Below are 15,420 nucleotides of genomic sequence, written 5' to 3'. Positions count from 1 at the left end.
AGTAATCTAGTCTGTATTTTGTTTTTTCTTCATAGTTAAATCCCCTGCCTCGCCTTTTTGTATATATGACAGTTTGTAGAATCAATCAGAGAACTCGTGAGTGGGAGTCATGACCAACTCTGCCTATTCTCCTGACCAGTGTTTTATGTTTTCTATATTGCTAAATCCTCTGATCCGCTATAGTAACCTTTCCAGTCTGCAGGATGTAATTGATCAGAATATCAGAGTGAGGGAACACTCTCAACACAGTGTAGGTGATGTGTGTTGCCCCGCTGGTGGCCACGACAATGGGTGTGGGCCGTGGCTGCTCATAAAAGCTGTTGACACTTAAGGGAAAGTGAAAGATAAGATGGAAGGCCAAATAATTTCATTTTTTCTTCCTTTTCCTTGTTGATATACATTCAAAATACATCTCTTGACATCGGATACAAGCTCGCATGTGTCTGTTATATTACATCTTGATGCAAACTTAATCAACTGATACTCTTAAGTTGGTGATTATTCTTTCCTCAGTCTGCTTATTTACAACATAAAAAAAATTAGAGCAATAATGATACCAGTGGATGTTTAATGGAACAATCATAATGATAAGGATCGGGCATCAATACTCTAAAAGGAAAAAAACAAAAAACAAAGCAGTAACACTCACTTTGTTGCAGTGCACTAATTGTGTAATATAACTAATATTGAACACTGCTTATAAATGACTGCATGTTATCCTCTTCACTATTAGCATTATGGATTCCTCTCTTCATTCACTTGAAAATTATGCAGGATAGAATTACATAGAAAGATATATATTTTATATATTTTAAATAAATAGACATTTGTATATACTAACTACAGATCTAAAACAATATATATATAATCTTTATCTTTTATTTAAAATTCCTCAGAAAAATTAGAGAGCTGTAATAATTGAAGTATCCACACAAAGCAAACTCGTGAAGGTAGTAATGTGCAAGCTTACCTACTGTTGTTGTCGCTACGTACAGGGGGAGGCTGTAGCAGTGTAGCTGGCTGCCTGGCCCACACTGGGAAGCTCCTACATGGGGATCGGCAACGTAATCAGTTTGCAGGTATTCATTGACTCTGACTCACCAGACTCGCTAAACTACGTTACTTGAGAGCAACACAAGTTCGGCAAGGCTGGAGTACAGTACATACCGAGGGACAACGGAACGCTGTAATGTCTATGTAAGGTTACCACCATCACGTAAGTAAGCCTGTTGTTATGTACTAAGCATGGTGGATAAGTGGCGTGGGAAGGAAAGGTATCAAATCTAAACCAGAATCATTTGGTTCATGCAAAACTCGAAGCATTCTCTTTGTCTCTACCACTGAGTGTTGCCAGAGCGCAGCTGAGGCACGGGCTCCAGGCCGTAGATCTAGTGTGGCAATAACTTAGGCTGAGGGTCCAGGGTGGCATCCAGCAAGCCAGCCATACCTAACCACCTCCCGCCGAGGGTAGGGAGTGTGTGCATCCTGGGGGCAACTGCGCGGAGCCTCCCGGGTCAGGTGTGGTATCAGAGACTCGTCAACACAGCCCAACTTGTGTTCAGATATTAGAGTAACCTTATCAGGAGCCAAAACAATGCAACTGAAGAGCACCGAAACAATAGACTAAAGACTCGTCACTGAATCCAAACTTTGACAAGAGAGACCCCACTCAGCCTGACAGACAGACACTCGAAGACTCACACGAGAAAGCCCAAAGGAAAATTACTGAAAACACGTGGTCATAGATAACAGTCTTATAAGTGTTCCTGATGTACAATGTGTCTGGCATATCTTTGGCTATACGTATATGCAGTTTGGTGAATAATGAAGGGGTCTTTTACTCGTGGCGGCCGTTGAAGCAGCCACAGGTGAAGGAAAAAGCGGAGGACTTACTCTTGCAAGTCTGCGTCGTGTCTCATTATGCTCCCTTACCACATATAAAGGACTAATCTTCGCCATATGTATATGTTTATATATAATATTTATATACTGTATAGGTTGTGATATATGATGTATTATCCCTTCTACTAGTTGATCACTAAGGTACAGGAGAGGAGGAGGAGGAGGAGGAGGAGGAGGGCAGCCCGCCACCACACACGCAACAGCAGGGAGGAGGAATTCACTACTCGGGAGGACACTACTTAGCTAACTCAGGGAAGTGATTCATTTTGTGTGGAGGCTGAGCAAGGAATGGCATCCACAGGGCTGGTCAGGGCTAGCTAGGTCACGTGGAGGGACCAGAGAGAGGTTGGCGGCAAAGGATTAGATTACTGCAACACAGATGACACCAGAAAGAGACATGTACTGTGCTTGGCATAGAGGAGCACGGGCGCTGGGTGGTCTTCACTGCGCGTGGCCACAGATCACACACACACCTGACTGGCCCTCATGAACGAGTGATGTCCCGTGTCCATCACCTTAGCAGGAAGCGATGTGTAGTAGATCTAGTGTCTGGAAGTCTGGAAGAGGCTACACCCTGATAGTCTTGCATTGCGCTGTTGAATGCTTCATAGTATCACCTTCCACTCAGAGTTATTTCATGGTGACTGACTCAATTCAATTTCATCTGCCAGTGTCACCTTGTTGGATTGCCATTGGTGGCGCTAAGCATGCGGTCTACCGTCGTACTGAGGCGAGGGTTCACTCCTGGCTACGCTGTGCTATTGGTAACAAGCAGGGCAGCAGTGTGCGCGATAATGAGGTGTGCTGAAGCAAGGGTGTCATGTTTGGTAACTCTCTCCGTTCCCGCGCGACTAATAACATGTAATACTGACAGACAGACGCTGACTTGTCATCTGTGAAGACTGTGTTAACCTAAATATCCGTGATACCAACTCGACGTGTGAGGCCACGGCACAACACCACACCCCCAGGCAGCCCCACACTGGCCTTGAGCTCCACCAGACTCGCTATACACTGAATGCACTCAATAAACAGTATAGTGCCGGAGTAAACCAAAGTGCAGAACTATACACAACGCAAGGTAAAACCAATGACTGGATAAAATGTAAGTCTTACAGGAATTTGCTAAACGGAACCATACTTCATTTAAGTAGCGTGAGGCTATGGAATGTAATCACATCTCAGGAGACACTACGGTTGTGGTGGTAAACAGTGCGCAGAGGAGAGGGAAAGAAGCGTCTTGTCTGAGAAGCAGCGCCTGTGCTAGCGGGGCCCCACTGGAGAAGGGCTGGGGGCTCATCCAGTGAGGCCAGACGCGGCTAGCTGCTGCAAGACGAAGGGGCTGCTTCTCAGACACGTGCCGGGCAAGTTGAGTGGTCCATTGCAATGCTATCACCGTAAACCTCTAGCGTTGCTAATGCTGGATGCACTGCGCGGCGCTCGGCGTGATTGGTCCGTCGCCCGCACCACCTGAGGGACGTCTTGCTGCGGAATGTTTCCGGTCTCGGTCTTCACTGTGTCACGAAGCTTGCAACATGTGCTGGTCCGTCTTGGTCTTTGTTCCTCACTGGTGTTCGAGTCTTTGTTCCCGCTGTTACTTAGCTGACGTCAGGTCAACAGTGTGTCGAAATGCACCATGAGTAAGATGCAACATGTGACGCCTTTGTTCTCAAAAAACATCTACATTATGCATTTTATTTAATTAAACAATAATCAGATAAACTTTATAAACTTCCTGCATATACATGTATATATATATATATATATATATATATATATATATATATATATATATATATATATATATATATATATATATATATATATATATATATATATATATATATATATATATCCATTAGTGATGTTTACATTGTTGGTGAGCCATTGGTTAAATAAGATATAATAGCTTTCACTCCTGTTCCTCCGTTTCGCTGCCTTTCCTTTGTACATGATACACTCTACATCTTCTTTTCTTGGTGAGCCTTCTTGACGATGGCCAGCTTGGAGTGGGGGTCGTTGACAGCCAGGTGATCGTAGGGTGCCTCGCGCGTGCCGTGCAGCATCAGCGTCCATTCCTTGATCCAGCCCTCCTCGGCCCCGTTCCTCTCGTCCCGCCCGCCTCTGCTGCTCACGATGCGCACCTGCAAGCGAGGGCGTCACGTCAGTATCTCAGACACTAAGTAAGATGAGTTACGGTACTTACTTGTGGAAACAGTGTCCTCGTGCCGCCTGGAGCTGTTTTTATACAGTTGTCATCACTGAAGGATGGAAAGTAAACCTCAAGTACCATATCAAAAGTTATTTAAGAAAGGAAAAATTGTCGAGGGTTTTCTATGAGTGTTTGCATTATGGTATTGGTGGTTTCATAAAGATTCTTCTGCCAAATAATGAATATAAATGACACGCAGGACACAAAGCAGTACACTCCTTCCCTACCAGTGGTCACCTTCATGAGCCTAATTAACTGGGCAAGAGTTAACGGGAGAAGAGGAGGTGAGGATGAAAAGAAGTACAGAGAGAGCAATGGCAAACAATTCAGCGTATGTCTCGAGTACTATTGAAGAGGCTCTGGTGAGAATTATCAGAAAGTCTTAGGGATGCTTTCATGGTTGTAATGACAGGGCAACATGGGTTCTTTATCCTCAGCGGAGACAATAATCTAGAACACCACTGATAATCTTGCTGGCCTTCAAAAATTATCCTTATGAGAGCCTAGAAAATTTGGAATAACTAAACTAACACAATTCAAAAGATAAATCAGAGCCTGACTAAAACGAGGCTGAACTTGGCAGCTTGTCATGCACGTTAATGTTCAAAGGATGAGTGGAAAAAAACATATATATTTATGCATTTTTCAATTTCATCTGTCATGATATAGGATTAGCAGGACTCTCTCTCTCTCTCTCTCTCTCTCTCTCTCTCTCTCTCTCTCTCTCTGCTCCTCTTTTGAAGCAGTCCAAATCTGGAGGAAATAGAAAAAAATGTGAATAACTGACTCGTAAAAAAGATGAAAGCTAGCACCAGCCTTTTCCTGTTTATTTATCTATCTTTTTATTCATTTTGTTATTTATCGAGCCAAATATGAGCGCCCGTAGCAGTGAAAGAGTGGAGCACGTTTGTAACAGTGGAAGGGATAAGTGTGTAGCCATAGTAGTGTAGTTAGCAGTGAGTGAGGACCGCAGAGGAACCTTAGAGAGAGGGCTAGTTGGTTAGTAGTTACTCATCTCACCTCCAGACGCCAGGTGCCGCGGGGGTTCTCTGCCCAGGTGTGGGTGGTCATGAAGGGCCACTTGGTAAATCCGTCGCGCCCGTCATCATCATTGGGCCGCTGACTGAGGATCATTGACCTGCAGGAAGGAGTGGTGTTAGTACTGGAAATCGAGATTTGACGCGCAGCAGCGAAAATGGCGGCGCGAGTGACTTGTTGCAATGTTTGCCTTTAGTTTTGGCTAATTTTTCCAGTGTTGCTTCTACCTTGGCCCTGTGGTGAGTACAACTGATACTTTAAGCTTGTGATGATGGGTGGTGGCTGTGGTGCGTGAGTGACGAATGTACCAATGTAATGCACAATAATGGAAAAAAGAAATTTAGATTAAGGTGAAATGACTGAATGAGATTTCGTGTTGTCACTGGCTCAGAACCAGCGTGTGTTGAACATGTCTAAGGGATAATATTGAAGTTTTATTAGCGCTTCTACCCGACGGTTAGATTAGGTTTAGATTGATTTTATCCATTTCAATGCTGATCCCTTCACCCTGGGCCGGTGTATACTCACTGCGTGCCCATGGGGGACATGAGGAACAGCTCCACGTTGCCCCTCCTGGTGGCGTTGAGGGTGATGACGGCCTGCACGTGCTCCAAGTAGTTCACTTCCGTGTCACTCTCCGCACACGCGTCCGTGGAGATCTCCAATAATACTGAGTTGTTGACTGTCATCTTCCTGCAGCGAGACGGAATGGTGAACAGACACCCGCTCAGGGCATTACATTAAACGTGGCAGATAACAAGATCTGGGGGATGTACACACTAACCATCTAGTAATTCTAGTTCACTGCATTAGCTCAGACGTAACAAACAGCACCTGTGAAATGTACACAATAAATCATCTAGTTAGCACAGTATGGGTGATGGCATGCCTAGTGCCTTAGTCCTGCACGCGTGGGTGAGTGTGAATCACGTACTTGGGCGTGTTGTAGACCCCCGCCTCGCAGTGGTAGCGGGGCGGCACGGTGACCCAGTCCTTGGCCAGAGCCACCATGGCCCCCGCGTCCAGCACCCCGAAGCCGAACAGATGGTTGAACTCCAGCCCCACGCCATTCATGTGCCACGAGAACCTGCGCTTGGCGTCGTAGAGGGAGTTACGCTTGCTGGTGAGCACGGTGAGATGCTGCACATCGCGCCAAGTGAGGCCCGGGCTGCGGGTGAGACACACGCTCACACACTGCCATCGCCACGCATCAAGCTTAAACCTAAGATATCTGACACTGAGCTACTATGTGAGAGATGCGGCGCTGTGGCCCGGGAAGGAACACTCTTCTGCCACTCTGTATTTAGTGAGTTATAGCCCTGCTCCACACTATGTCGAGCGAGGCAACGTGCAGTAGTAGGAGCCTCACTTGGCCTCCAGCGCTAGGGCGAACACTCCCGCAGCCTCTGGGGCGGCGGCGGAGGTCCCCGAGTGCGTCTTGGTGCACTTCCCGTACAGGTCCGTCGTGGCCTGCCGGGGGAGAAACAATGCCACGGTTCACCAAAGCATGAACAACAGCAGACACTGTTTTACTACTCTACTACTGCTACTATTACTATTACCACTACCACTACTACTACTACTACTACTACTACTACTACTACTACTACTACAACTACTTTACTAAAATCATTATAATTTTTAACAGTAGTATTAATAACACCACTCATATATTACAAAACAGGATAGAGAGAGAGAGAGAGAGAGAGAGAGAGAGAGAGAGAGAGAGAGAGAGAGAGAGAGAGGTGAGGCGGAAATGTCATCAGCTCACCACGCCGGTGCTGGGATCCTTGGCGCCGTTGCTGAAGGTGGAGGCGAGGGTTGAGGAGCAGGACTCGTCGTAGTGGGCGTTGGAACCATCGTTTATGGCGGAGTTAATGGAGATGGTCCACATGGAGGCCGCGTAGCCATCACAATTACAGTCGTCGTCCTCTCCTCCATCACCGCTCGCCCACACGTAGATGTTACCCAGTCCATTGCGACCCTGCGCGTGAAATTAGCCAGGATAGGAGGGGAGGTAATGTTAGCAGTCGTGATGAAAAGAGAGTGATAAGAGGGGAGGTAATGTTAGTGATCATGATGAGAGGAGAGTGTGTAGTGGTGACATGTTGGCCATTCATGTTCGTGTAGGAAGAGTGAGTGGTGAAGGTGATGCTAGTAATGAGGTGAAAGGTGAAAGGTGAAAGGTGAAATGTTTGTGGAGTAAATAAGAATGGTTGGAGATTATCATGAGGTTGGTAATGACGGATATGGAAGGTTAGATTAAGGTAAGGGGTGAGAAATTGTGCATATCCGTGGAGAGAAAGTGCGCGTTGAAGATGGCTGAGTTTGGTAATGGGAGGTGGTGTGTGAGGTGAAGATAAGAAAGGCTGGTGAGAAAAAATTAATGGTGGCCGTGCTGGAAAAGAATAAATAATTTAGCAGTTCTTTTACTCTATTTTTCTTTTTTTTTTTTTTTAACCGTTTCAAAGTGCAACTAATATTTTTATAGTGTATGATGTCTGTCCCCTTCCTACGGCTCTGCATCCCCTAAAAAACAATGTACTTTAACTTTCTATCCTTATTCTTCTTACTATTATTAAAGCACAACATTATTTCCACACTGTACATGTCAACAAAAATGGATAAAAAAAAGAAATAAGAATAAATAAATAGATCAATATAGAATAAGTACCTCATTATTTTACTTATTGAGCTTAATGTTACCAAAGTCCAAGCATTTCTATATTGCACTCTGTCAGTCGTCGCCACCTCTCAAATGCAAGAGCTAACCAGTACTCTCAGTCATTCATACCTTCCTCCGGTAAACTCTGGAACTCCCTGCCTGCTTCTGTACTTCCAACTTCCTATGACTTGAGTTCATTTAAGAGGGAGGTTTCAAGACATTTATCCCTTTTTTGTTTGTTTTTGCTAACTCTATCGGACCTGTAAGGAGACTGACAACTAAACTAAGTGAGCCTTTTTTTCTTTTATTTTGCCCTTGTCCAGGTTTTCCCTTTTTACATACAAACACACATACACACACACACACACACACACACACACACACACACACACAAATGCCAAGGAACACCAGACCCCCTGATCCTCATCTAGCCACGGCTAGTACAGTATTAGCGGAGTGAGTGGCGTCCCTTTACGTGCACGGCCGGGAGAATAATGACCCGGAGCCGTGACCCACGAGGCTATTGATCACAGGCGGCGGATTTGTACCTCGTTGACGCCTCGCACGATGGCCTTCATGGTGGCGTTGCGCGGCCCGTCCACCGTCTTGCCGTCGTCCGTCGGTCCCCACGAGGCCGAGTAGATGTCGATCAGGTTGGGCTCCAGACCCATGCTGTTGGCCTCGATCAGGTCGGTCATGTACGGCTGGTCCAGCATCCGTATGCCTGGACGAACCAAGGGAGGGGTGTAACAACGTAAAGATATAAGGGAAGCTGCGAGAAGCCAGCCACCCGTCAGATCTACACTTATGGAAATAGATAGATAGATAGTTAGACACACTAGTACATACTTTATTGGCAGCAAGCCTTATGTATTCAAAGTACAGGGTCAAACATGCAATATTGTGGTGCGACATGGCAAATCAAATTGGAAAAGATTAAAGAAAATATATGGTCCCAAACAACTATGGTAAAACAACTCCATAATCATCAGTACTGGATACCAACACACCATGAAACGAAGGAAAATGAATGAATACAACAAAACTTGAAAACCTGAGTGTTAAAAGATCATCTCCAAACAATATAAAAAAAAAAAACGAAAAAACGAAAACGAAAATGGAAATGTATCATAGAGTGAAGTACACCTGAAGAGAGCCGCTCCTCACTGCGCCTCACCTGCCACCATGGAGTTGTAGGCGACACCCACCCCGCAGATGCCGTTGTCCCGCACCGCTGACACCTCCCCGGCACACCGTGTCCCGTGGCTGAGGAGACCAGAGCAGTTGTTAGACGAGGAACTTAGGACAACGCATAGGTGTTAGAATGCATGTCTGGTGAATACTCAGTGTAAGACTAGTGGCTGATATATAGATAAATAGGCGTAGAAATAGATAGATAGATAAAGACACGATTGCCACTATGGTTTGCTACACACCAGCATCTTGTAATGGAGAAAGGAGCGTCAGTGTGTTCCTCTGGGCATCATCTAAGTTCTCATTATACTCGAGCACTTTGCTAATGATAATCAGCCACTTACCAGTGACTCATGAATATATTCCTGCTGCTTCCTTAATTAATCTTTCTTATCGATTCTGAGACATGTCACCAGAGGATGCTAGCCTAACGAGTTGATTTTTTTTTCGTTTTAGAATAGTGTTACGTAATCCAGTAATACCTACAACACTTATATTACAGAAACAGTTCGACAGAGGGCAATGTTATACAGATTAGTTCATAAACCTGTCGTCAGAGATTAACGCGGTCGTCAACCTACGTAGTTCATATCCTGATTCTTTGAGGGCAGTGTTTTCTGTATTGCGCAAACATCTCTCTGACATTTACGCGTTCAGTGATGAATTTTCTGTCTTTTGTACACTGAATAAGCAGAGTAATCGCCTAGTAATATTACGCCAAGACAATATAACGCAGTAGTGGACAGGTCAACATAGAGAGCTTCGCCAAGTCTGTTATGGATGCTCCTAGAAAGTCATCCTAAAGGTTTCCTGAGTCTGTGTGGTAGGTCAGCAGTGTCAGTGTCTTTGACGGGTGTGGTTCAGTTTGAGTTTCGAATCGCTGACGAACCTGCTCGAGCAAGGACGGAACTTCACTCCGCACATGATCGACAAATCAGTTTCCACTACGCTTGCCCGCTGGCTCCGTGTGATACTGTGGAAATATTTGCAGGTGTATACTGACATATTTGAAATTGTATAAGTCAACATTTACTTGAAATATTAATAAGTTAATCACGAAACGAATGTTAGTGTCCCTGAACGATTTGCCATCAGTTTACCGTATGAAAAAAAAAAAAAAAAAAAAATCAAGCGTGCACAGTCTGCGAGTACAAATGCCTGGTGACGGAAGTGTAACTGTGTATGGTGTGGGAGTGAGTACATACGGTGCATCTGAAGTCCGGTAAAAGTCACATGCGTATAGTAAAGACACATAAAAGTTATTGAGATGAATCGTGTATGAAAAAGACAATAAAGTGATGAATTTGCAGTTTCAACCAATATATCCTCTCTTATAATTCTTTTTTCCTATGTCTAACAAGCTTTGGGACCTCCTGAAAATGCGGAGTTTTAGGGTGGGGAAACCAAATCTAACCTAACCAAACCCAACCCAACCTAACCTAACCTAAATTCTGTCCTGAAGTTATTATTAATTTCTGGTAGGGTAAAATGGGGTTAGAAATGCTCGTAGAAGTGTGATCTAGACCGTGAGAATGTGTATAGTTACGTGTGGTGTACTGCCTGAAACTGCAATAATTCCCATAAAAGTTACTGAGATAAATCGTGTATGAAAAAAAAAAAAAAGAAAAGTGATAGTGTTGTAACTCGGTGAGAGGCTGATGCGGAATGGAGTCCAGCCACCCGTGTAGACCCAGCTCTACCCACACTGCTGCCACACAAAGACTTTATGGGAGACTCTTGTGTGATGTCTGCATGAGGAGCCTGGCGATCAGTGTGTACCTTCGACATCTCAGGGCATTACTGACATGCGAACAGAAGACATCGTGGGAAAAAAGTGAATATCAACACGTGGAATAAACATAAGAATAAAACCCCACAAACAACCACGCGCATTGAATCTGACCCTACAGCACCATACATATCATCACAAACGAGAGGACCTGGCAAAATTCCACGAGATATTACGTGTTGTGGGAATTAAGTGTCCCATCCTTCAGGGCATTTCCCCGGGGCCTGTGTACGTACATAATGGAGTATCGACCAGCCAGCCACCCAACCTCCCAGACTTCCAGCCACCTCGCTACCGCCCCACGATCTCTGCCCGTATTCTGAAATGCTTTGCTCTCTCACCATTACTATTTTCCAAAAGCTTTATATGAAGATAGTAATGCTTATAAGTATTTTTATGATTCTGGTGATGGATTGACAAGATTTCTGGTATATCATAACGAGGAACTCTCTTGAAAACCCTGCTAGTTATCTCCGTGGCCTTACAAAAGTGTCGCGGTGAGAGAGCAGTCTTTTGAATATAAGCGCTCCTCTCAACCGCATCCAGCCCACACGCGAACTCCTAGAAAACACTTTATTCCATACGTAATACACTGAGGAAGAAAGATAAGAAAGGAAGTCATTTATGATATTCACGGAACACTATTAAGTCACCGTCAGAGAAGAGCGGTGTGTATTCTGAAGCTCTCTACTCGTACTCTCACTGCGACCGTTTTCAGAGGCCACAGAGATCATTAGCCTGGTTATTAACCCCTTCAGTACTATGACGTATTTCCATATTCATTCTGGTTACTATTTGGTGATTTTATACAGATTCAGAAACTTTGGTGAGAGATTAAAATAGTGAAGACTTTGGCCATTAATCTTCTGACCTCCATAGACCCCTCTTAACATAAATGAAATCGTCTAATCACATCCAGAACTTGCGGTAAAAATGCGTTCCAATACTAAAGAGGTTAAGCGTGTTTCTTCTGCATAAAACGAAGAAATCTTGTTAAAACCATTACTAGAACTATAAAAAAAAAAAAAAACACCTTTGAAGCTCCGTGTAACTTCAACTATGTCTTTTTAAAATGTAGTGAAGGTGCAGCGCAGAAGTGTTTCAAGAATCTGGTACAAGAGAAGCGGCGTGTCACAAGGCCTGCAAATAATCCGCCACCACAACTGCCGTCACCTCCCCTGCCCTGTTTGTCCCAGCCACAATTCAGAGTTAAGGTAAGCGGATAACGGTGTCTTGCAGGAAAACACACCTAAGACCGCGGACTGGTGCCATTTATCATCTCATCCCGGACATGACTACTGCCTCGCCTCCTTCCTCCTCCTCCTCCTCCTCCTCCTCCTTCTCAATCTGCTGTTTCTGTTTACTAATGGTGTACTGGGATGAAAATTTAAGCTCTTTAGTACTGAGAAGCATTTTTACCATGAGTTTTGGGTGTGATTAGACCATTCTATTGACATTAGGAAGGGTCTATGAAGGTCAGAAGATTAATGGCCAGAGTCTTCACTATTCGAATTCCTACGTAAGGTTCTCAAGCTATATAAAATCGGCAAATAGCAGATAGGATGAATATAGAAATGTGTTTTGGTATACTGAACTGCTTAAGGAAGATATTTGTTTTTTTTCTTTCTTTTATCATGTTATTTTCATATCTAGAACAGCATCATATTTCCTCTCCCTCTTACTCCTTTTGTTTCTCCTCCTCCTCCTTCTCTTTCATCCTATCCTTCTCCTCCACAGTCTTTTGTTTCTATCCATCAATGGCATTATCAGAGGAGGGCTTTTAATTCTCTCTCTCTCTCTCTCTCTCTCTCTCTCTCTCTCTCTCTCTCTCTCTCTCAATGGTGGGGACAAAATTAACGTGTGTGTGTGTGTGTGTGTGTGTGTGTGTGTGTGTGTGTGTGTGTCATAAATCGTACTCTTAACGTTAACAAAGCAGGCCACACCAGTAAAAGCAAGCGGGCAGCATTTGTGGTCTTGCTGATCCCACCATGGCCAGGCAGCGTAGGGCCGAGGCAGCCAGTCAGTCAGCCACCACGGATGACTGCATTAGTGAGGGTGTCGCGTAGAGTACCAATCAAAGGGAGACTAATGATCGATTATTTCCCCTCTTCCTCTCAGTTGTCCCCATGCTTGGCGGCGCGTCAGATATCACACATAGCACACACACTGGACCATCATAGCAACATATTCTGAAATGTTTCTTTGACGCACCTCGACTCTTTTCCTAAAGCTCTTGTGGTTGAAGTTGTGCGAGTTTTTAACCCTTTTCTTTATTGACACGCATTTTTACCTTGATTTTTTGGGTATGATTTGACGATTTTATTTGCATTAGGAAGGGTCCATGGAAGTCAAAAAGATTAATAGTCAAAGTCTTTACTGTTTTAATCCTCACATAAGTTTTTGAAGCCGTATAAAATCACCAAATTTATGAAAAAAAAACTATCTCGATTGAAAAAATTGTATATTCAAGTAATTTTACACTGTTATGCATCAAAACGATAAAATTGATGAAAACAAGCCAATATAAAGAAAACAAAGTAAAAGTTAGAAAAATATAGTAACCAGATTAAATATGAAAACGTGGCACGGTACTGAAGAGGTTAATGGTGCTTTTATGGTTCGAGTGAGAGATAAACAGTATTTCTACATTATTAACAAGAAAGCTCTCTTGAGATCTCGGTAATTCATCTCCTTGGCCTTGGAAAATAGTTGTGATGAGAGAGCAAAGCGTTTCAGAATACGGGGTTTGAATTCTGTATCTTCAAACGCTTCGACTTGCAGCTTCATGACGTGCTCGTGCTGCAGTGCAAGTTTAGAGTCCAGCTTTCGAAAGACACTGTTGGCTCAGTGATTAATGAGATATATTCTATGCATGTCTACAATCATATATTTAGATACTGTATCAGCTACATAAAACTGACGGAAGCAGTTTAATTTAAGAAAAAAATCGCGATAAATTGACGACTTTTTACAATAGTTTCTACAAATTAAAGTGATAAACATGCAGAGAAAAGGTGAATTATCGTCTATTTACGAAGATTAAATCAAATCCTTGTTTTATCGGAGCAAAATTGTATATATTAGGTAGGAAAGTCAGAAATACACGAGAAATAACTCTTTTACTCAGTCATATCGCGTGAGTGACTCGGCTGAGGACGTCACAGCATCATATTGCCATCACCAAGCAGACCAAACGGTGTTCATGACTGTTCTGTAAGCTGCGGCCAAGGCGACTCATGTTTCCAGCGCTGCATCTATATGATAAACACATTATAATGGCATACATGGGAAGGCTGGCGGGCCATTAGCGGTGCATCAGGATCCTGCACTCACACGCAGCAGAGGAGCAGGGAGTGGAGGCGCCAGATAAGGAGCCAGGCTAAGGAAACACACGGAGAGAGAAGGAGGGAAGGGGAGGAGGAAGGGAGGGAGGCAAAACTCATTTCAGTTAAATTAAAAATGGTTTAGTTTTTTTTTGTTCCCAGGAGTGTATTTTCTGACATTTTAACTTTTTCTTTGCCGTGTGAAGTCTTGTTTCTTTAGCACGAGTCACTGAATCTTTTCCTTTTTTTTTCTTTTCTTTATATATATTTTTCCTTTCCTCAACATTGTATCTGTTAGACATTGGAAAACTAGATTCTCGCAGTGACTTTCCCGTTTCCTTCTTTTCTCGTAGATGTTTGCGAGTTGTGATTGTTATGCATCAGGCTTCCAGTGCTGTGTGGAGTGCTGTGTGTCACGGTGAACAGATTGAGGCGGGTGTACGAAAAGAAAGAAATTATGTGGAGGTGTGAATGTTTGAGTTTCTTTCTTTCCTCTTTCTTGGTGAAGTAATAAAAAAAATTGTTATTCGGGCAAATTTTTTTTTTTTTTTTTGTATATAAGAAATCGTGAGGAAAAGAATAAAAGGCTTTGCGAAGTTGTTAACATTTAAATTTTTTTTTATCTTGAAGGTGAGGTAATAAAAAAAAGTTTAGTTATTCGGGCTAGTTTTTTTTTTGCATATAAGTAATCGTGAGAAAAAAAAAATAAAAGGTTTTGCGAAGCTGTGAACATTTAATTTTTTTCTTTTTTTCTTGAATGTGAGGTAATAAGAAAAAAGTTTAGTTATTCAAGCTTTTTTTTTGTATATAAGTAATCGTGACGAAAAGGAATGGAAAGTTTTGCAAAGCTGTGAACATTTCAAGGCTTTTGTTGAGCATTTCAGTGAGAAGAGAGGACTGAACCTAAGAAAACTGTTTGGCTTCTCAATCTTACTTTCTTCCTTTAGTCAATTGCTGTTAGATAAGAAAAAGGAAAAAAAAAGATAACACCAAACAAATATGATAAATGAATTGATGAATATAAATAAATAAATAAACTGAATAGACAAAACCAACTAATCAGAAAACTCTCTAAATAAATAAATAAACCAAATAAAACCTAGATAAGGTACGCTTACGAAGACACCATGTAACTAACTAACTAACCAAATAAAGAATGAAATACAATAATGAAATGAGATAAAATTTCCGAAGGCATGAAAGCTTTGAAAGCTCAGTATTTCGAAACGTGAAAAAAAAAAAAAAGAAAAATAGAAGTTTTGGTACAGTGGAACCATGCGTGCTTTGGGGTCCGAGG

At 43.0% G+C, this 15,420-nt stretch overlaps 1 protein-coding gene across 1 annotated transcript in view; it reads right to left on the bottom strand.

The window, feature by feature from the left end:
* Positions 1-350: 350 nt before the first annotated feature.
* Positions 351-15,420, bottom strand: part of LOC123518529 (neuroendocrine convertase 2-like) — a 241,273-nt gene continuing 226,203 nt past the window's right edge. Inside the window, exons 7-14 of the mRNA XM_045279329.1 lie at positions 8,995-9,083; positions 8,366-8,541; positions 6,924-7,136; positions 6,522-6,622; positions 6,087-6,320; positions 5,681-5,845; positions 5,135-5,252; positions 351-4,046 (exon numbers count right to left, since the gene is read on the bottom strand). Of these exons, the coding sequence (XP_045135264.1) occupies positions 3,864-4,046; positions 5,135-5,252; positions 5,681-5,845; positions 6,087-6,320; positions 6,522-6,622; positions 6,924-7,136; positions 8,366-8,541; positions 8,995-9,083 (1,279 nt within the window). The 3' untranslated portion in view covers positions 351-3,863. The remainder of the gene's footprint in view (positions 4,047-5,134; positions 5,253-5,680; positions 5,846-6,086; positions 6,321-6,521; positions 6,623-6,923; positions 7,137-8,365; positions 8,542-8,994; positions 9,084-15,420) is intronic.

This window comes from Portunus trituberculatus, chromosome 44 (genome assembly GCF_017591435.1).
Source record: "Portunus trituberculatus isolate SZX2019 chromosome 44, ASM1759143v1, whole genome shotgun sequence".
NCBI classification, from domain to species: domain Eukaryota; kingdom Metazoa; phylum Arthropoda; class Malacostraca; order Decapoda; family Portunidae; genus Portunus; species Portunus trituberculatus.
Note: the sequence above shows the minus strand (reverse complement) of the source record. Positions and strands in the feature narration are given on the sequence as shown.